The 19,984-nt window shown below is 45.7% G+C and overlaps 1 protein-coding gene across 2 annotated transcripts; it reads right to left on the bottom strand.

Moving 5' to 3' along the window:
* Positions 1 to 539: 539 nt before the first annotated feature.
* Positions 540 to 19,984, bottom strand: hecw2a (HECT, C2 and WW domain containing E3 ubiquitin protein ligase 2a). 2 transcript variants are annotated; one of them, XM_031584314.2, is made up of 29 exons: positions 19,484 to 19,984; positions 16,157 to 16,264; positions 15,685 to 15,779; positions 15,142 to 15,205; positions 14,697 to 14,866; positions 14,114 to 14,253; positions 13,725 to 13,825; positions 12,859 to 13,613; positions 12,054 to 12,474; positions 11,647 to 11,745; positions 10,971 to 11,121; positions 10,641 to 10,738; positions 10,120 to 10,235; positions 9,698 to 9,883; positions 8,797 to 8,967; positions 8,447 to 8,546; positions 8,141 to 8,237; positions 7,884 to 7,967; positions 7,491 to 7,579; positions 7,192 to 7,312; positions 5,961 to 6,074; positions 5,560 to 5,712; positions 5,223 to 5,321; positions 4,752 to 4,881; positions 4,037 to 4,183; positions 3,756 to 3,870; positions 3,457 to 3,542; positions 2,937 to 3,049; positions 540 to 2,499 (listed from the first exon to the last, which is right to left on the bottom strand). In XM_031584314.2, the coding sequence occupies exons 1-29, from the start codon at positions 19,827 to 19,829 to the stop codon at positions 2,388 to 2,390; spliced, it is 4,581 nt and encodes a 1,526-aa protein (XP_031440174.1). In that variant the 5' UTR covers positions 19,830 to 19,984; the 3' UTR covers positions 540 to 2,387. The 2 variants fall into 2 exon arrangements, with proteins under 2 accessions (XP_031440174.1, XP_031440177.1); XM_031584317.2 differs by having other exon boundaries at positions 8,833 to 8,967.

Genomic DNA, 19,984 nt, shown 5'->3' with positions numbered 1-19,984 from the left:
ATGCAGTTGCCCAACAACTGTCAAGGCCACCTTTCCCTCATCATTTTCTAATTCGTGTTTTCATTACCTTACGACGCACCCAATACAATGCTTATGAAGCTCTTGCAGAATTGGCTGCAAGTGTGATATCTTCTATTTAGATACAATATGTACATGGTTGGATACTGTTCAGCATTCAGAGTTAAGAGATTTGAATTCAGTCCTGTTTACTGATTCCATATTGATCCCCTTGAACTGTATATTTCAGAGAATAATCTTTACATGTCTCTGCCTTTTCTAACACTCTAGCCTCACCCTTACAATCTCATCCTGGCTGAAAGGAAGATATGATTTTAAACAGGAAAACATTGGATGTCATTTAAAAAAATAAACTGTTCCCATTGGCTTATGGAGCAGTGCAGTTAAACATTCACACCTTTCAGCAGAGTATGTGTATCACAAGAAGTGAGAGGGTGGGCTACTGTTTTGACTCGACAGCATTAGGAAGAGGTGAAGGATGGACTCAGACAGACAAACAACAGACTCTTTGCCCCAAAAAGTTTGCTACATTCAGTGCAAAATATAATTTTGACACAGGACGGGACAGACATATGTATCATACAACTATATACAGATATGGACACACATGGGAAATACAGAAAGTCTCTCACATTCTCCCTTGCTTTTCAAGTGCTTGCCCTGACACGCTATTGAGATGAGCCATGACCTGTGACCTATGAACTCCGACCTTCACAAATCAACCAGTAGATGGAAAAAAAAACATAACATGTGGACACGTTGTGAAAGTGAAACTGACACATTTTCATCTCCATTACATCCGCCCTTACAGCGAATCCTCATGCAAAATGCTAATCTGGACTGGTGTTGTTGCACTATTCCAGCATGCAATATCAAGCTATAACACGACACCATCTAAGGGTCAAACTTGGCACAGAGTTACTATGCAGACCCTGCATGCAGTATTATTGAGCCAGGTTTGGATATACAGAGAAGTGGGGCTTTTTTTCAGTTTTCTTTAGTTTGTTACAGATTTGATCTGTATGCAAGAAGAGTTAAGATCTAGCTGAATTGGTTATTGAAGCCAAACTTGTGTTAGTGTCTCTTATGAATGTGTGATATTGTGTGTGTGTGTGTGTGTGTGTGTGTGTGTGTGTGTGTGATGAGCAGTGGGACATACAAACAAACAGTAACAGTCTGCTGCACCTCAATGGACTCAGTCATACTGGAGAGCTGCTTTGGCACTATTTTTTTTAAATTAGGGCCACAACTACTGGGGTGACGAACCAAACACAATACATCCAAGTGCATGTCGGCCTGCATGCAGTGAATGCGCTTGAGGCCAACAGATTTACAAGGGAGAACATGCAACAACGATGTACTCTTGTACTTGATCATTCCATTCCTATATGCTGTGGAAATGGCAAGTTATATGCACTGACAGCTCACTAACATGCTTCACTGCACCTGCACCAGAGGCCAATGTGACTGAGGAGGTGGTGGCTGGTTTATGTCGCTCCTCAGTCCAAGGCTCCATGTCATTGAATGTTTAATAGCTTCTTGCTGCATTGTCGCTGAAGCAGGCTAGTCTCTTGAGCCCCCCCAGTACTGCCTACTGGGCTGAGTCACATGTTAAATATCCTCAATAACTGGGGATAAAAGCTATTTATTGTAAAAGCTTTCAACTTTTTCCCGCAGTAGCAGATTCAAAGACAGCTTTGAAAGTTCGCTTGTTCATATTAAGAAGGTTCCGGAGTGTAAAATATAACTTAGAATCAGTTAAAACTATCATCCATTATAGATGCACCCCTCCCTGATTTCCTTGAAAACCCCAGTTGTTTCTTTCTTAGTCACATGATGCTGTATGATATCTGTCTTTTTGGTACAATTCCAACTCTCATCCGAGGTCTCTGTCTGTCAAGTGACTGGTCTCAAGTGTTTCAAATCGAGCCCATATCCAAAGAGCTAAATTCTCGACTACCATACCACTAACTTCATACCACAATTAAGCATTAGAAGTTCATACATTCATCATGTTTTCTACATTCTTGTAAGGATGGTGTGTGTGTGTGAGTGTGATTGTGTGTGTGTGTGTGTGTGTGTGTGTGTGTGTGTGCATCAAGCATTAATTGCTTCACAAGAAAGAGTCCGGATGTGACATTAGAGAAGTCCACAGATGAGATCATTCCAGTGTGTTTTTTTCAGGGCATGTATCTGATAAAGAGAGTTATTTTTTTCCTTTTGCAACAGTGAAGTAACCAAGGCCATAGACTGAAGGCAAGGAGAGGACTAGGGCACTAGGGGTAGAGTTAAGAGCTAAGGGCTTGGAGGTATCGAGCAGTGACCAAGATAAGTGGAGAAAAGGTGGAGGGAGGTGGTGGATTGTGGTGCTACTCCAGGCCAAAGGTGCTGGTCTCCTCCACGGCTGTGAGCATCTTCTCATAAAGCATGGAGAAGCAGGGGTATGGTGGTAGATCCAGGCGGTTAAAGCAGGTGTGAGCCCTGGAGTGAACACACATACACGGAACATAGAAAACACACACACACACACACACACACACACACACACACACACACACACACCAAACAAATACATTTGAGTATATCTGAGGAGTTTAGTTTAAAGATGGGTTACATCCATTTTATTTGACTGAAGTAGGTCTAGCAGATAATTAATGGTAAAATCAATGGCATTCACCAATGTCATTATGCCATCATAACAGAAAGCGTTGTTTATGTTACGGCTAGACTATTTCTTTGCAACCATGTAACCTACGCTTTATCAAACTTAGAAAAATTAGTTCATTTTTACATTAATTACCAGCAAAACACTACTGAACAGCTTGTGGCCTTGTCTCTATCTGGCACAGACAGAACTGAGCTAGGGTGGCAGAAGACTAAACAACACTGATGACGAGTGTCAAAAAGAGTGACAGTACCTCGGGAGGGAAGTGACCTTGCCCCACTTCTCCACACAGAAACGGCGTGGGCCATTACTCCCCCTCAGGGAGGCAAACCCTTCGTAAGGGACACTAGATGTGCCTGTAACAAACTACAGAGACAGAAAAGCTTGTACTGTAAGGGGGTCTGTAACCATCCACATACACATGAAGCTGGTGTAGTTGCCATGCATTCATTACTAAAGCAACCTGACATTTTCTACATGAAAATAGTTGTGTGCATCATGCATTAGAAGATGCCATGTTCAAGTGTGAGTCTATCAATCCAATTATGGCTCATTCATTATCTGATCCCTTTGAGCATTTGTCATGTAATCGCCTCTCCTTAGAATAAGTCCTTTGTCACATTGATATTGTCAGTGGATGTATGCCTGTGCGCATGTACTGAATGTGTGTGTGTTTGTGTGTGTGTGTGTGTGTGTGTGTGTGTGTGTGTGTGTGTGTGTGTGTGTGTGTGTGTGTGTGTGTGTGTGTGTGTGTGTGTGTGTGCAAGCAATACCTGCAGCAGCCGCAGTCTCTGCTCATTATTGAACCTCTCCACTGCAGCCCAGAACCAGCGGATCACAATGTGGTTGTCATGGTAACCTGAAGGGAGAAGGAGAGAGAAGAGACAGAGGGATTGGTCAAGCAAGCAAAAGGGAGAAAGCATGTCAGGGAGAGAGATGCACCACCATAGCTAAATGATGCAATACTTTCTGGGAGTACAATACTTTCTTTTTTTCCCTATGAATCAACTGTTCAACAGGAAAGTGTTTAAACCAGCCTAGGCCATGCTTAAAATGCCTCCTCCATCAGTACCTCCTCTGTATTCCGTGTTGCTCCTCCAGTCTGCAAGGTCGATCTCTGCAGTACCAGCTATAACCAACTCCAGCTCCCGCGCATCAAACACAGACACCAGTCGCACGTCCACCACCTGGTAGACAGAAATGTATTATATTCAGCACCTTGTTTCTTTTGTATCCCAGTAGTCCAAAGAACCAATACATTTGTAAATGATTACAATTTCAAACACTTCATAATTTATTATTCGCATAGATATCACGCAGACATTGAGCATTCTGGGCCACCTGTAACAGTACCTCGTAAAAGCCTCGCACGAGGCTCTCAGTCTGCTGTGCCACGCCTCTCTCGATGCGCCACTTCACCATGCGCTCGATGTACTCCTTCTTGTTCTTCTCAGACACAGGGATGCCCGACCCACCAGGCTTCAGCTCACGCTCTGTAATCTACGGTGGGAAGACGAAAAGTGAAGCTGGAACACACATTTCATATAATACATACTGTACAAAAAAAGAAAAACTATTAACTCTCTGAATGTATATGTTTGCTGTTACATGTACAGTACTTTGAGGTCAGTTCTGCCTGCCTAGTCTGTAGTAGTGTTTTTTTTTTTTTTAAACCCACAGGGACAAAGTAACAAAGTGTGGTGAGGTCAGCGAAACTCACAACATCAAAGATTTAACAGCATACCAAAAGTGCAAACATTTCAGTCTTTGGCCTTCATCATTGCACTGTTCAAGGTCACAGATCAAAAAATGTGCACTTTAAGAGTGCAATGGGTTCTATTGACAACTTTAAAAATGTTCCCCATTTAAAGTTTTTTAGGTATTTCTTCCCATCTAAAGTTTTTTAAGTGAAGTATGCAGGGTCTCCTGCTGCTGAATTGCTGGGTTTGGTGCAACAGCTCATTACCAAATCTCAAGGGCGCAATGAATCTGTTACTTTGACTAATGAAGCCCATAGGAGCAACAAACACACACATATGTCTTGCTTATACCATATCTCTCATCTGACCTGTCCAAACACCTCCTCGTTGACGGTGAAAGTGAGGTCCAAGGTGTCCTCTATGTCGTTGTCCTTCATCCACTGCAAGCTCTGGTGGAACTCCTCATCTAGGAATTCCAGGTCGCTGAGTTCACAGGGGCTAAAGAGGGGTCGGAATGAAAACAATGTCATTTTTTCCTGTTTGCTGATTGGATGCACAAAGCACCAATAGGGAAGCACCTCTGTCTCCACTGATGTGATTCTTCACATCTTTCTTATTAATCTTTGTTTACAAGTAGTTCTGTTTAATATTCACCCATTTCTGCCATATTCTAAGATTCTTCCATATTCTTAGTTTACAGACGGTAGGACACATGTTAAGTACAACATTGTATTCTCTGTCATTTAGAAATGTATTCCCAATGACCAACATAATAAGCACATGTACTGTATATTCAAAGACAGCCCAAGTTTAGTGGTATGTAGTATGTGTATGCTCACATGCGCAGCAGCCCTTTGTAGAAGGGCCGGGTGAAGAAAGCGTCCAAAAGGTACTGATGGATGAGAGCCAAGCCCAGGATACGGCCACTAAAGCGGAACCTGGATTTTAATGTAAAGGTTTCAGTGTGTCAGAGTTATCCTTTCCAGTATTCAGCCATTCATCAAGTCACCAATCCATCCATCAATCCATCTGTTATTCCATCAATCTATCCATACAGCTGGAAATCCATCAATTCATCCATCAAACTGTCCATTCGTCCATCCTCTCTCCTCTAATCAGTTTGTCCATGGCTTTGTCTCACCTGCTCCCGAAGCCCCATCCCCCTCTTTGACTCACCAGTCATGGTGGTTGTCCACAAAGGCTGACATCGGGCTGATTTGCACAGTGTAAGTGTCATTAGCTGAGTATTCAAAGAGGCCATAGTAAGGGTTGAAGAGCTCCCGTGAAACCAAAAAGAAGAACTCCCTTGAAGGGCCACTGTAGTCCAATCTACAACAAGCAAATATAATGGCACACACTTAAAAGACTCAAATTTATACCACTGACGACAGATAGAAACAGGAAGTACTTTCACTGTGGTGGCTACAAACGAATGCACTTGGCAGAGGAAATCTTCACATCCTAAAAAGACACATTTTCAGTAAAAACACATGCAATTCTGAGGGATCTGATATTGTGCAGTGATGGTTGTTAATGTGGTCACTGAAGAGCCCAGTCAAAAGCAACAAAATACTCACCCTTCTTCTCCTACAAAGCTAACGTATAATTTGCTCCTCTGCAGGTCCTTACGGGAGTAACACATGATCTGGTTAAAGGCGTCCTCCAGTAGGTGATCTCTACGAATGATGAGTCTGGAAACATGGGGAAAAGGAGCATGGATCAAACAACAGACTAGATACGTGTTTAAATGTCAGAATGACAGAAATAGCAAACACTGAGTATGCAAATGTAGTATATGGAATTATTATGGAAATTTTAGGTTTTATTGACGAAAAATGTCTAGCAGGAGTTACTTAGTGTTTAAGTAAGGAAGTTACTTTCCAATCGAAATGTATTTCATCAGTCTCAAAAGGGAATCTTGGAAACTCTGGAAACATTTTCTTTCCTCTGGTGCTTAAAGTGCTTAAAAAGCCCATCAAGCGGATCCTGAACTGCAAATGGCTGTCACTTGGCACCACAAATAAAATGGATTTGTTCATAAGTCTTCATTTGAAGGGGTGCTGAGCCAACAAGCTAAAATGGTGGAGATTAGGAGGATCTTTGAGAGTCTAAGGCTTCTCCGGAGGAGAGAGATCAAGAGGTGCGTATCATCAAACTTTCTTCGATTGCTTCTTTAAAACACATAATTACTTCACTTTACAAATGAGTCTACACCATCGTGACTGATCTTTACACACTGTACTCTTACAGCAAACAAAACAAAATTGGACCAGTCTTCAACAGCCAGCCGTTTCAAGAGAACACATGAGGAAATCGCAGACTAAAGATAGAATCCATGTAGATAGAATGGCTTGGTGGTTGAAAGCTTTTATTTATAGCTACTGGAACATGCTATTGTTCTATTGTACTTGAGCAAAATACATTTGAAAGCCTTAATCTGATTAGAAAATATGTTGCGCGATGGCAATAGGTAACCGATGCCCAGGGGGAAGCTACAAGGTCGTGTGCAGGGTAGGAACAGAGAAAAACAGGCCCTAGAGGAATGTTAAAGATGGGTGGTGGGTGAATTAGGGAATACGTTGTTAGGGGATTACTAAAAAGAAATAATTTGAAAGAGAAGTGTACTGTTGTCACTTCTCTTCTTTTGGAAACCTGATAGTGAAACATATTATTGCTGAGCTCGTGCTTGTGCATGCTACAGCATACAGTATTGAGCTGCGACTGTTCTGAAAGCACAATTCAGAGAACAATGTGCATTGTAGGGCCCTTGTTTTTCTTATGACATCATTCAGTGGCGGTCACACTCACTTCACTTTCCCAGGGCCCTGGCCGTAGCCTTTAGTCTCCAGTTTGCGGTAGAAGTTTCTCAGTTTGGCTTCAAAGTCACGTTTGTAGGGAGCTGGAGCACGCGCATTCGCTCGTGGAGTACCTGAGCAAGAGAGACAGAGAGAGAGAAAGAAAGAACTGGAGATGTCACAGCACACAATCACCAGGATATTGGTGATAATTCACTTTAGTTTTGAGTCTTTGGCTTTTTGGTGACAGATGTGGTTATAAATCCCCACGTGACACTTAGCATGGGCACAATGTCATGGGTTTATTCTCACCAGGGGAACTTTGGGGAGAGGCATGACAATAGCCTGCCTGCAATAAGGCATGTGGCGGCACGTACGACATCACTTCCTCTTCAAACAGACTGCAGGCAGAGAGATCACACAGATTATGCGGTGGTCAAAGACACACTGACTTCCACACACAAATATGTAGTCATAAACCAGACTCACAGATGCGTACGGAAAGATAAGGCATGCTCTAACGCATAACCGATGACTAGCTAGCTCTGTCTCTGGTTTGTACAATGACGTTCAGATGTGTTGACATGCACACACTTACATGGCCTATTTCATGGTTCCCCTTTTAGACTTCCTCCTCATCAGCAAACACACGACTGATAAAAACAGATAATATAACGAGCGCAGTGTTTGCCTGTGTGATCTCACCTCAACAGCATAACCAGGTCAGCATCACTGGATAGGCGAGCTAACCCAGACGAACCCTCACTGCGGATAAACTGCACCTTCTCTCTACAGGGGAAAAACAGTCATAACATCACACTCCAGACTTTCATTTGTGTTATTAGGTTTTATGTAAATTGTGGCAGCATAATACAAATAATGATATTGTTTTATATAAATAACATAATTTCAAAGAAAAAGAAAGGAGAGAAAGGTGAATCTGACTGGACGGAAGCCCCTACTTGAGAGAGTGATTTCGCACAAGCTCCGGCTGTCTCTCCTGCAGAATTTCAAAGATGTTGGGTTGCCGAAGAAAAGCCACAATCTTCTCATTGTAGGCTGTGAAAACAACACAACACGTTATTGAAGAATGAGCTGAGAGGTCTTATTCAATATTACATTTCCTTTAGCACACTTCACTTCACTTCACACCTCAGTCCAGGGCAGTCCGAATGGTACTTCGTTTAACATGAGTAATTACGCAATAATGTGCAATAATTGCAATAATGTGCATAATAATGCAATAATTACGCAGAGAGCACGCTCACCTACGGGGACGAGGTCATGGTACTGGTTGCGGCTGGATCCACTGAAGGTGCTGGAGGGCCGGGGAGTGGGCGGGCTAGGGGAGCGGGAGTCATCAGCCACCTGTGACACAACATTCTTAACGTCAACTCCTATATGTGTCCAGCCTCTGCAAACCCACTTTAGGTGAGTGATACATCAATATGTTTATATTGCCTCGTTGGCAGAAGGTCGCTTTGAAAGTAGAATGTATTTTGAACAAGCGTTTGGTAGCGACCATAAAATGTGGAGTGGCTTTGGACTGTGAGACATCAAAGCAACATTTGTATTGTGGAACTAATCCTACTGTTGACATTAGTTTAAGCATGCTAACCCCGGAGCTGGATGATGAGTCTGAGGGCAGGCTCACCTCCCCTGCGCTGTGGCTGCGCTGGCGGCTTAGGTGCTGCCGGTGGGCCAGGAGCCCGCTGGAGCGTGAGCTCTGCAGGGGTAGCCGTGGGTCGATGAAGGTGGTGGTGCGGCAGTTATGATCCACAAAGAAGGGCTGCAGGAACAGACAGGTGTTAGATGCTTACAGGCATACATATGCACACATTTTAAGTGTATGTCCAGGGTTGCCAACACACTTTTATGTCCTGTCTCATGCTAGCATGAAAAAATAATGAAATAGTAAGCTTTGAAAGGCAACTCTGTAAGTCTTTTCTACTAGTGCTAACCAAAGATGTTTAGTTTATTGAGTATAGGCTATAAAGAGTGGGCCTTCTTAGAAGAATTATAGATAGATGTACTGTAGTACTGTGAATGCTATGTCAGTGTTCCTCACTGGCTTGAACCTGCAATTTCAGACATGGGAGTTGGTCACTTTGCCAAAAATACCAAGAGTCACAGCTGCACAGCTGCACAGCTGCATCACTAATATGCCTCTGGGGAGCTTTATGGAGTGAGGCCTACGCTAGACAGTGTTTGACTAGCTTGACTCTATTACATATGCATCACTGATATTAGGAACATTTCTCATTAATGGACCTTGTGTTTAGCACTTAGTCAAGGAGTCTATGTTCCTATTGGTTATAAATGCAGCTTACAGTTATATGAAAGTAATAGAAAATCAGGTGTCAGGATGAAACTGAAAAAAGGCAGGACAATTCAAAGAAAGAAAACTATTAGTCTCTGAAAATGAACAGGCACAATGGGGCTAAGAGCCATACTGAAGGTAATGGATGGACACTGTCAGACAGACAGATGAAGGCCCAGCGAGCCTGACGGGGGCAGACCTTGCCGGTTTGGTCATGTTTCATCTCCCAGCCCCGGGGCAACTCCAGCTGCTTGTTGAGGAACAGGTTGAGGAAGGTGACCAGGTCACGGTTGTGCTGGTAGCGCTCGAAGTGGTGCGCGTCTCGCCGCACCTTGCTGATCATGTGCTTCAGGCAGGTGTTGCTCGTAAACATACGGTAGGCACTCTTGAGAGGAAAACACAACAGCGAGAGACAATCAAACAGCTTATGACAGCTAGCTGAGCCACAAATGACCCTGTGGGTGAAACAATCTCCGTGAAAGAATGCTTCTCGCGCAGCCTCCAGAAAGGATCTACTGTAAACACACCATGAGTTACTTTCACAGCATGAGCATTATTCAGTTCTGTCATCAGCCAATCATCAGGCAGATAACAAGTCTGGACTGTATCCGTGCCACTCACAGAGTTGGAATGCAGCACAGTGAAGAAGTCAGGACTGGATAGGAACTTGGCACCAGGGGACTGGAGCAGCAAAGCCAGGCGCGAGCGGGAGCTGGAGTGACCTTCCCTCCGGTACTCTGAAACCAAAAACACACACACACACACACACACACACACAGTCGAAAAATTGCAAATTGCAAGAAAACAAATATTAAAAAAGCAAACAAAGAAATAAATATATATAAAAAAACACCAAGGGGGTATACAGCTCAATGCAGCTCCCCTGTGGTGTGTTTGTGTAGTAGCCTAAAAATAGCACATAGCTATTGACTGTAATTAGATATGGGAATTCCAGGGTTACGAAGCAAAGTCGAGTATTCTCAATTCACCTTCTAAATGAGCTGATTGCCATTTTTAAATTAGGGGACAAAGCAAATGAGTGCAGTCAGCAGGCTCAATGCAGGGGCAAGTAATACACACGCAAACATGGCTACTTAAGAACCCCAGTTTTGGCGCAAGTGACTGTTACCGTGACAGCATACCAGAGATGTTTTGGGGCAGCAGGTCTGCATCTTCAGGTGGTTCAACAGGTGGCTCTTCTGACCTCTCATTAGTCATAGTCCTACGGATACTCTGGTACCTAATTTCACATGTGTGTGATAGAGAGAGAGAGAGAGAGAGAGAGAGAGAGAGAGAGAGCATCATAGTAAATGGCTGTTTGGGTAGTAAATGTCTGTTTGGGTTTGTTTCTGTGCTCTGTGCTCATATTCAGCACATCTCTAGGGGTGTGTAGTAACGTAAGTGTGTGGCATGCAGTATGTAGCCATCCTTAAATACCCTGTGCCTGTGGCAGGTGAGTGTTGGGGTCTCACCTGCGGTTGAGCTGCTCCATTTGCTGGATGGAGCTGGACCGGGTCAGCCCCGCTGGCGCCGGCGGCCCTGTGGGGCGCTGCCAGGTGGTGGTGCGGTTCACGTGGTCCACAAAGAAAATACGGCCATGACTGTCAATACGGGCTTCCCAGTCTGAGAGATAAATACAAGCCTTCTGTTAGTGAGGATATTTTACAGTCGTCATTTTTTATGTCAAACACATATAAATATTGTGTATCTTATACATTATATGTAATTATAATTCTTATACATTAAATATTTAATTATTCGAGTGTAATACCTCGGTTTACCCGTACATATGTGTGCATGCACCACATACATATGAATGACCTATTGTGTTACATACAGTTAAGAACACATTGTCATGTGGCACAAATACACATTAAAGGTAGAGTCTGTAATTCTAGCGAAAGGTTTTTGATATTTGAGCTCAACAGCATATCAAATTACACCCCTCCCTTCAAGGCTCCTGAAGCAACATGTTTGTTTCCATCTGTTTTTTTTTATTATTTTTTTTAGCACACACACGGAACAGACAGTTAAAGGAGCAAAGAGCTGAATTTGACTAAAAGTGTTTTGGATTAGAATCGCACTCTCTACCTTTAACACAGACCCAGACCCACAAAACGCACAAACACTGTTAACACACACACTCACTAGGAGGCAGGGCCTCATCCACCCTCTGGTAGCGATGGATGTCCTGTCTCACAGAGGGGAGGGAGCGGACGCTGTGCCCATTCACCTGCGCTCCAGGAGCTGTCAATCATGACAAGAACATTCAGTTCGATTAAATATCCCCAAAAAGTTTCTCATGGTACACAAAAGGTACTTTTTAAAGTATTTTAAAAGACAATTCTGAGTCTATTTATATAAATGACCAGCTAGGGTGTTTTTTATTAAATGTATACAATATTTTAAATGTCTAAAATATATTATTTCACAGTAAATATACCGAATGTGAAGGTAATTATATTTTTAACACCAGCGATGAGATTCACCAGCAGCAGCTGATATGCATGCTCTATGCAAGCCACATTCTTCTAATCTCAGGGACTGACTCTTACCCTCTGACCCTTCAGTTTCGGTGTCGGTTACGAACGTCTCCGAATCCACGGACCCGCCCTCCGCCGAGGGAATGAGATCCTCCTCTTCCTCTTCCCCCTGAGACACGCCCGCCGTGGCCTCTAAGCTCCACCTCCTCGACATGGTGTCTGGCTCCTCCTCTTCCTCCTCCTCCTCATTGGCTCGAGGCTCCGGCGGCGGCGGCAGCGGCGGCATCTCAGTGGGTGGCGGCGGCGGTCTCGTGATCTCACTGGGTGGCGGCGGTCTCGCAATCTCAGTGGGTGGCGGCGGTCTCGCGATCTCAGTGGGTGGTGGCTCTCCTGCCGGATCGCTGGCGCCACCGGATGTGGGCGAGACCTGTTCAGACTCCCCTCCCCCAGGGTCGATTGCTGTCTCAGCCCCCTCCTCACTCTCTTGCATATCCTGTGGCCAGAACCGAGAAAAAAGGTTTTATCACTGATCTGGTGATGAAGAAATTCCTCATTATATTTTAATTCAGTGTGTCAAAAGTTCAAGGCAATTATTATTACATAGAGGACCTTGCAGCTGCATACAGCATTTGTCTTTGGCCTTTAAAAAGCCTGAAATCTTCAACATAATCCTACTGCTGAGGCCCTGTTGCCCTGCATATCTTCTATCTACCCATTCTTCAAGCAAACCTGATTGAAACCGACATGATTATGATGCTCTTGATTAGTTAAATCAGGCGTATTCAGCTAATCAAGAGTGCTGATGAAACATGGAGAGCATTGGGTGCCCAAGAGCAGGACTGATCACTCCTGTTTTAAAATGTAATAAGACACAAACCTCGTTCCCAGATGCGCCCGCCGGACAGCTGTCTGTAGCCATGGACGACACGTCCACCTCAGTGCTCTGGTCCTCGCTGGGTCCCTGTCCGTCCTCCTCTGGCTCCTCCTGCCTGTCCCGCAGGGTGGCTGTTCCCACCTCAGGGGCCAGGGAGCTGGGCATCTCCTCTCCCAGTGCAGGGGCCCCCTCCATCACCAGACCCTCCACCATCTCCAGTGGCAGCACCTCCCTCTCCGTCTCATCCGCCTCCCTGCAGGAGTCCATCTCCTCCTCCTCCTCCTCTTCCGTCTCCTCAGGCGGTGCTGGTGGTAAAGGCGGCAGCCTGGGGCTCCCGTTGAGCCTGGGCGGTGGAGTGTCATTGGCCACGGAGCGTTCCTCATCCTCATCCGAGTCGATGTGCAGCATGGCACTGAGCCGCGTGTGCGTAGGGAAGCTGGAGCAGAGCTTGGGGGAGGCGGCGCCCAGGGGCCTCTCCCCAGGGCCCTTGGGGGCCTCGATGGCGTCCATATGCTCGCTGAAAGAGCCCTGGAGCAGGTCGTGCGAGGACGGCGAGTCGTCTTCCAGGGCGTTGGCCATGTAGTCCCTCTCGGGAGGGGTGATGATGTCCCCGTCGCTGTTCCTATGCGAGCCCAGGGAGCTAGTGGGGGAGTGGAACACCGAGTTCATGGGGAGAGGATGGGGGAGGTCTTCATCGTCTGAAGGAGTACCTGGGGCTCCATTCATGGCTGCAGCCACGAGGATGGACTCTGGAGAAACTACCGGGGATCAGGTGACGAGAGAAACAAGGACTTTGGTTATTGACCAGGCTCCCTTCTGTTCCATAATATTCTAGGCACTCAGAGGCCCTCCATTGCTCTCAGACTCACCCTCATGCCCAGCAGATGTGACCTCCACTCTGAGCTGCAGCTGGCCGCTCACATGATCCGTGGGTAAGCGGCGGCACAGAGAAAGACTCAAGGGCTGGGTGCTGTAGACGAGGACACAAACAAGACCTCACACACACACACAGCCACACAAACACACACAAACACACACAACCACACACAACCACACACACACACACACACACACACACACACACACACACACACACACACACACACACACACACACACACACACACACACACACACACACACACGCAAACAGAGATCACAGATATTTTACATTGGTCTACACAAGCTCGAGTGCCTGAGCATGATGACACTCTGTGTAAGCAGGACAGAGGGAGGCGAGACGTTGCCATAGCACCCACCCAGTCTGTCTCTCCAGCAAGATCTGCACGGGGATGTGCAGCTGACCCAGGAAGCGCTTGATGATCGGTCGGCTCTTCGCAAACTTGTCCTTGACTTCCATCACCAGGACGTCTGTCATTAATGCTACAAAAGTGTGTTTCTGTGGAGGAGCAAGGAATAGACTGTGAATGCATGGGTTTGTGAATGACAACATTTTTTCATTGATAGTGGGAGGTTGAGTGTGTGTGAGTGTGTGTGTGTGTGTGTGTGTGTGTGTGTGTGTGTGTGTGTACGAGAGAGAGAAAGAGACAGGGAGTGTGTGAGTGTGTATACATATGTGTTCCCATGAGTAAGTTTGAGTGAACATGGATAGGTCTGTGTGTGTGTGTGTGTGTGTGTGTGTGTGTGTGTGTGTGTGTGTGTGTGTGTGTGTGTGTGTGTGTGTGTGTGTGTGTGTGTGTGTGTGTGTGTGTGTGTGTGTGTGTGTGTGTGTGTGTGTGTGTGTGCATGTATGTATGAGTGTATGTTTCTGTGTGTGTGTTTTTGTGCGTGTGTGTGCGTGTGTGTGTGTGTGTGTGTGTGTGTGTGTTTGTGTGTTTGTACCTCTCCACGCCACACAGGGTTGGTGGTGTTGGACTTTATGGAGGTGCGTCTCTCCTGGCCGTGGTGAGAGAGGCTGGGGAAGCAGCTCCTCTTGCCCGGCTGGATGGATATCTTCAGGTAAGGGTCAGGGTTAAAGAACATGCCCTTCTTCAGACCCATTGCACAAAGGTCTGTAGGGGCGCAAGTCATTAAGATACGTAATCATTACAATCATCATAATCATTAATGCAATTACGTACACATAAAAACCTCAAACATACATATCCCCCCACTCCCCCCTACACAGAAACACATTCTCTCTCTCTCTCTCTCTCTCTCTCTCTCTCTCTCTCTCTCTCTCTCTCTCTCTCTCTCTCACACACACACACACACACACACACACACACACACATACACACACACACACACACACACAAACATGTACAAAGATACACCAGTATCTCACCTGACAGAGTGAAGCTGAGCAGTCTCCGATTAGTATCTTGCTGTCCCTCACCTTGTCCTTCAGCCTGAGATGAATAGAGATGAACAGACTTCTTAATAACTGTAAGACACTGTTACGGGCCTGGTAGTTGTTGTTTGTCTGTGCTCACTGTTTGCCTTAATTTCACTAACCTTTTCCCTTATAATTAATAAATACACTGGTTAAGATAAGGTGCGATGAAACTACAAAGGGTTGTACAACTGTGAAGAACTGTCAGCCTAAAAAACAGAAACTATTCTGACATTCGAACATTTTTGGATTTGAAGACTGATGACAGCACCATTGGTGTAACTACGGGTAACCTCTCTTAGAAGGGCATAGCTTATTGACACCCCCTTAAAAAAGCGAGACTTAAAAAAGGCCAAGTTCTTGCACCTTACAGCATAGCTGGGCTGGGAAAAGGGAGTTGTCTCCATGTTCGCCTTATGTTGCTTCCCTAGAGCCGGGTTGTAACAGACACACACATACACACATGCATACGTGTACAAGGCGACCCACACTGACCTGCACTCCAGGGTTCTTCACTGTGATGCAGGGCGTGGTTGCCCTCAGGGCTCCACTTACTCCATGGTAGTATTTAAAGCACACCCTGGTCTCCGCTGGAAAGACACGTCACAAGGCTGCTTCACACAGACACTGAACGGCACATCAGCCGCAGCATGACTCAACAGAGGCGGCATTACTTACATGACGATTAGCCTGTGGCTCCTTTGAGCTCATGACCATACCTCAGCACATAAAGACACAGGGCAAGGGCTAAGAACACTGTGTGACCAGTGTAGCAGCGTCCCCCAGAAGCCCATTACAGTGGAGCTGAGTGCAGGTTTCTCGCTCCGCTCTTGTGATGTAGTACTCCATTAGCTCCGTGGCCCAGAAGCGAGTGATATATGCCTTATCTTCCCACAGACTCCCTACTCTGTCATGTTTTTTCCCCCCTCCTCTCACACACACCCCTCTTTCTTCTGTCATCACTCACGTTCCATGAAGTAGGGTCCTGCCTCCAGTTTCCATACGATTTGTCCTTTCTGCGTTCCATTCACGCCGCGGTTCTTGCAGTCCCACACATTTGAGGGACAGGTCTCATCTAAGGGCAGGACACAGATGTGGCATTAACACTCAGGAGAGGCACGATGCAAGAATAAACAGCAGAGTGTGTGTCTATACCTCTGTGTTTGTGTTTGTGAAAGAAAATATTTCGAAACACTGTTAATAACATAGGAATGTATAAATCAAATGCCTTGTATTAATAATTACCTTGTATGAATCATGTGCTTATGTAAGCAGGAACATGGCTTTTCTGTCTTTCTTCGGGTGTGTAACTTAGATTATTAGGTGCTGCTGACGCCACTTAGTCTGCATATGTGTAAGAGCATGTTTGGGTCAGAGGTGATAAGAAGGGTCGAACTGTGCTTCTTTCTGACATCCTTGCATCAGAAAGCATAGTAAGATGACCTCGGACATCAGAGACCCACCCAGTGGTTATCCCTGCTGACAAATTGTTTTGGCGACAGAGAACGCTAACTTCTTTCTATATAAACCTTGTGTTATGTGTTTTATTTTGCTTCTCTCTCGTCTGCTGCAGTCTGGGAGTGAGCCCGGGCTCTCTCTCTCTCTGAGAGTGGGCCCGTGCCTCTCTCTGGCCTGCCAGGACGGGGGGGGGAGCCCGACAGGCTTGTTGTTGTTGTTGAATAAATATACTTAAATGCAACCCTGAAGTCCTGAGGTAACTTGAGTGAATTTTCACCTTACATAATCAGTTTGTGTTTGTGTATGTATGTGTTTGCATATGTGTGTGTTTGAATATGTGTGTGTGTGTGTGTGTGTGTGTGTGTGTGTGTGTGTGTGTGTGTGTGTGTGTGTGTGTGTGTGTGTGTGTATGTGTGTGTTTGAGTGTGTGTGTAGCCATAAGTTATGTTTCAGGGAAGACTGGATGTTCAAGGACGTTATTACCTTATTTGAGTTACACCAAACGACTGCATATTTTAAGAGCAAGCTAATGCTGAAGCAGCAGCCATGCTCAAGAAGCTGTCACTATGCCCAGCAGCGGTTGCCCTGGAAACGTAATGAGTTCTGACACGGACCTATACAGAATTAACGGAGGAATTTCAGGAACTCCCTGAACGACCACACGTCTAACTTTTTTCACTGAGTAAGATCCGACGCGTTCTATTTTTCTCTACCCATGACATGGGTGGCCACACTGAGCCCCATCATTAAATGTCTGCTTACTTGCTGAAACTGAGGGACCCTGGGGAGGAGACCCCATTGCAAGTAATGAAGTAGGCGATAGCCCTCTTGATCGATGTGGCATGGCATGGTGCCCAGATTGATTGCTTCCCCTTGTCTCAAATTTTTGCATGACAGAGGAGCTGGGACCAGCAGTCTTTAAGGAGGTGGACCAAAGGTCGCAGAAGGTTATGGTCTCCTTTGATGACATGAAGCTGATGAAGTGAGTAATAAGTAGCTGTTGTATTGTATGGCATGCAAATTGGCTGTGCTATTCCCCTCTCTCCCTATTTTCATGAAGGAACATTTTGGACTGAATTGTGGGAGACCTATTAAAAAACAGCCGGAGCCTGATGGTGAGTGATGATGATCACGATCAGGCAGTAGTACTCCTGTTGAGTCAGAAGCATCTAGACTTCCCTTGAGTCAGGCATGCAGGCTTAAGTTTCCGGCATTGATTTGAGACTCTCTACAACCAGAGCGCTTTTCTATTCGATGACAGCAGATATAACAGGTCAGCACGCACTCCACAGCAGAGTTTGCAAAAAATCAAAACCAAAGGAAGGAAATGCGGTGGACTCCTCTGCCTCGGTTTAAGTAGCGGCACCAGCGCGTGAATTTTTAAGAGGGGATCAAAGATCTCCTTGAAACTACAAAGGGTTGTACAACTGTGAAGAACTGTCAGCCTTCGAACATTTTTGGGTTTGAAGACTGATGACAGCACCATTGGTGTAACCACGGGTAACCTCTCTTAGAAGGGCATAGCTTATTGACACCCCCTTAAAAAAGCGAGACTTAAAAAAGGCTAAGTTCTTGCACCTTACAGCATAGCTGGGCTGGGAAAAGGGAGTTGTTTATCATTCTGAAGCGCAAAGTTTCACCGGCTTTAAACAGACTTCCCTGACTAAATGTACAATTCACCCTTAGCTTGATTGCTAGACTATATCTTGGCTGCTAGACTGCTAGGCTGCTATATCTCAGGTCAATTTAAGGTAGGATTATGGTCTGGGAAAAAAAAGTGTTAGCCAGGGTTTTTTTTTTTGCTACCAATCAGCAAGCTCAGGGTAGTGGTTTAGGACATTGCAATGAGAGGGCACCTTCGACTGAAAACAATTATATGGCTCCATTTGGATCCATTCTGGGACAACCTATACTGATACAGTCATGGAACACTAAGCTTTTTTGCCTCAGCTATTCTCAAGGGGAAAAGAATGGCTCGTCTCTAGGCTCAGCTTGATTTGCTAATTGTCTCTGCACTGTTGTGAGGCCATTGTCCACGATGAGAGCTGTGAACTGATCTGGTAGCCTGCTTCCAATAGACTTTAAATCAGTGCTCATTAGCTAAACATCTTGTCTGACTGGAATCCAACGGTTTCCAGCCCACAACGAATGAAGTGAATGTGCGACAGCGGCCCCAGGCCAATTCATCACAGACGAAGAGGTGGGGAAGGAACTGGCAAATGCCCAATAGAAATGCTGGGAAATGACAGTTAATACTGTGAACACTTCAAGAGCGTTACAATAGCTAAGAAATGACAGTTAATACTGTGAACACTTCAAGAGAGTTACAATAGCTAAGAAATGACAGTTAATACTGTGAACACTTCAAGAGAGTTACAATAGCTAAGAAATGACAGTTAATACTGTGAACACTTCAAGAGAGTTACAATAGCTAAGAAATGACAGTTAATACTGTGAACACTTCAAGAGAGTTACAATAGCTAAGAAATGACAGTTAATACTGTGAACACTTCAAGAGCGTTACAATAGCTAAGAAATGACATCACTTCCAATACAAGGATATATGGTTGATGTTTGAGGATGTGTCATTTAGTGCTCTGAGGCTGAATTTTGAATTTCATCCTAAACTGATGAATCCTGAAGCCAGCGATAACATTCAGAGTCCCATGTTTTGACATTTAGAAATTATATAAATTATAAATGTAATATGATTCTCTCATTGATATGATTGAAATAAAGTATCTGCCTGGAGAGATGCAACAGGAAGGCACATGTGTAATAATCAACGTACATGTGTCGTACATGTGCATTTGTAATAATCATATGGACTACTCACCAATATGGTAAAGGCCTATCCAGTCGGTGGCGTCCACCTCCTCCTTGATGTCCCAGGAGATGATCAGATTCTGTCCCCGGCCCAGGGCGAAGTCCACCGTGTTGGCGGTGAGCGAGGAGCGGCCCTGCGAGCTCACCAGGTCCGTGTCGCTGTTGGCACGCAGCAGCCCCACGATGCCCGCCATCCTTGCTTCCCCGATGGCCCCATCGCTGCTCCCACGCTCTGACAGGCTCCGCAGGTTGTCGGGGCTGAGCGTGTGGCGCGTGTGGGGGCTGCGCCGGCGCTGGGCTGAGGCCGGGTGGTCCCGGGCCGGGGCTGTCAGGTGCTCCCGCCCCTGAGGGGCCATGGTCCTCCCACCGCTGCCGCTGCCGCTCTCGCCGGCCGCATGGGCGCGGGGCCGGGATGCGAGGACCGCTGTGGCTAGAGAGGGCCGAATGGTGGCTGGTGGTGGGGGGGCAGATGCCGCAGATGGGACTCAAAGAGGGGGAGTGTAAGAGCGGG

The sequence above is a fragment of the Clupea harengus genome, chromosome 2, assembly GCF_900700415.2.
Source record: "Clupea harengus chromosome 2, Ch_v2.0.2, whole genome shotgun sequence".
In the NCBI taxonomy this organism is placed as follows: Eukaryota; Metazoa; Chordata; class Actinopteri; order Clupeiformes; family Clupeidae; genus Clupea; species Clupea harengus.
Note: the sequence above shows the minus strand (reverse complement) of the source record. Positions and strands in the feature narration are given on the sequence as shown.

What these genes read in the sequence shown, in the direction of transcription:
- hecw2a (XM_031584314.2), bottom strand. Translation starts at nt 19,829, where the DNA reads ATGGCCCCTCAGGGGCGGGAGCACCTGACAGCCCCGGCCCGGGACCAC. An exon ending in CTGTGCTGCATTCCAACTCT is followed by an intron (nt 9,884 to 10,119) that starts GTGAGTGGCACG and finishes TTTCCTCTCAAG; the next exon opens with AGTGCCTACCGTATGTTTAC. An exon ending in GTGGACAACCACCATGACTG is followed by an intron (nt 5,322 to 5,559) that starts GTGAGTCAAAGA and finishes ATTAAAATCCAG; the next exon opens with GTTCCGCTTTAGTGGCCGTA.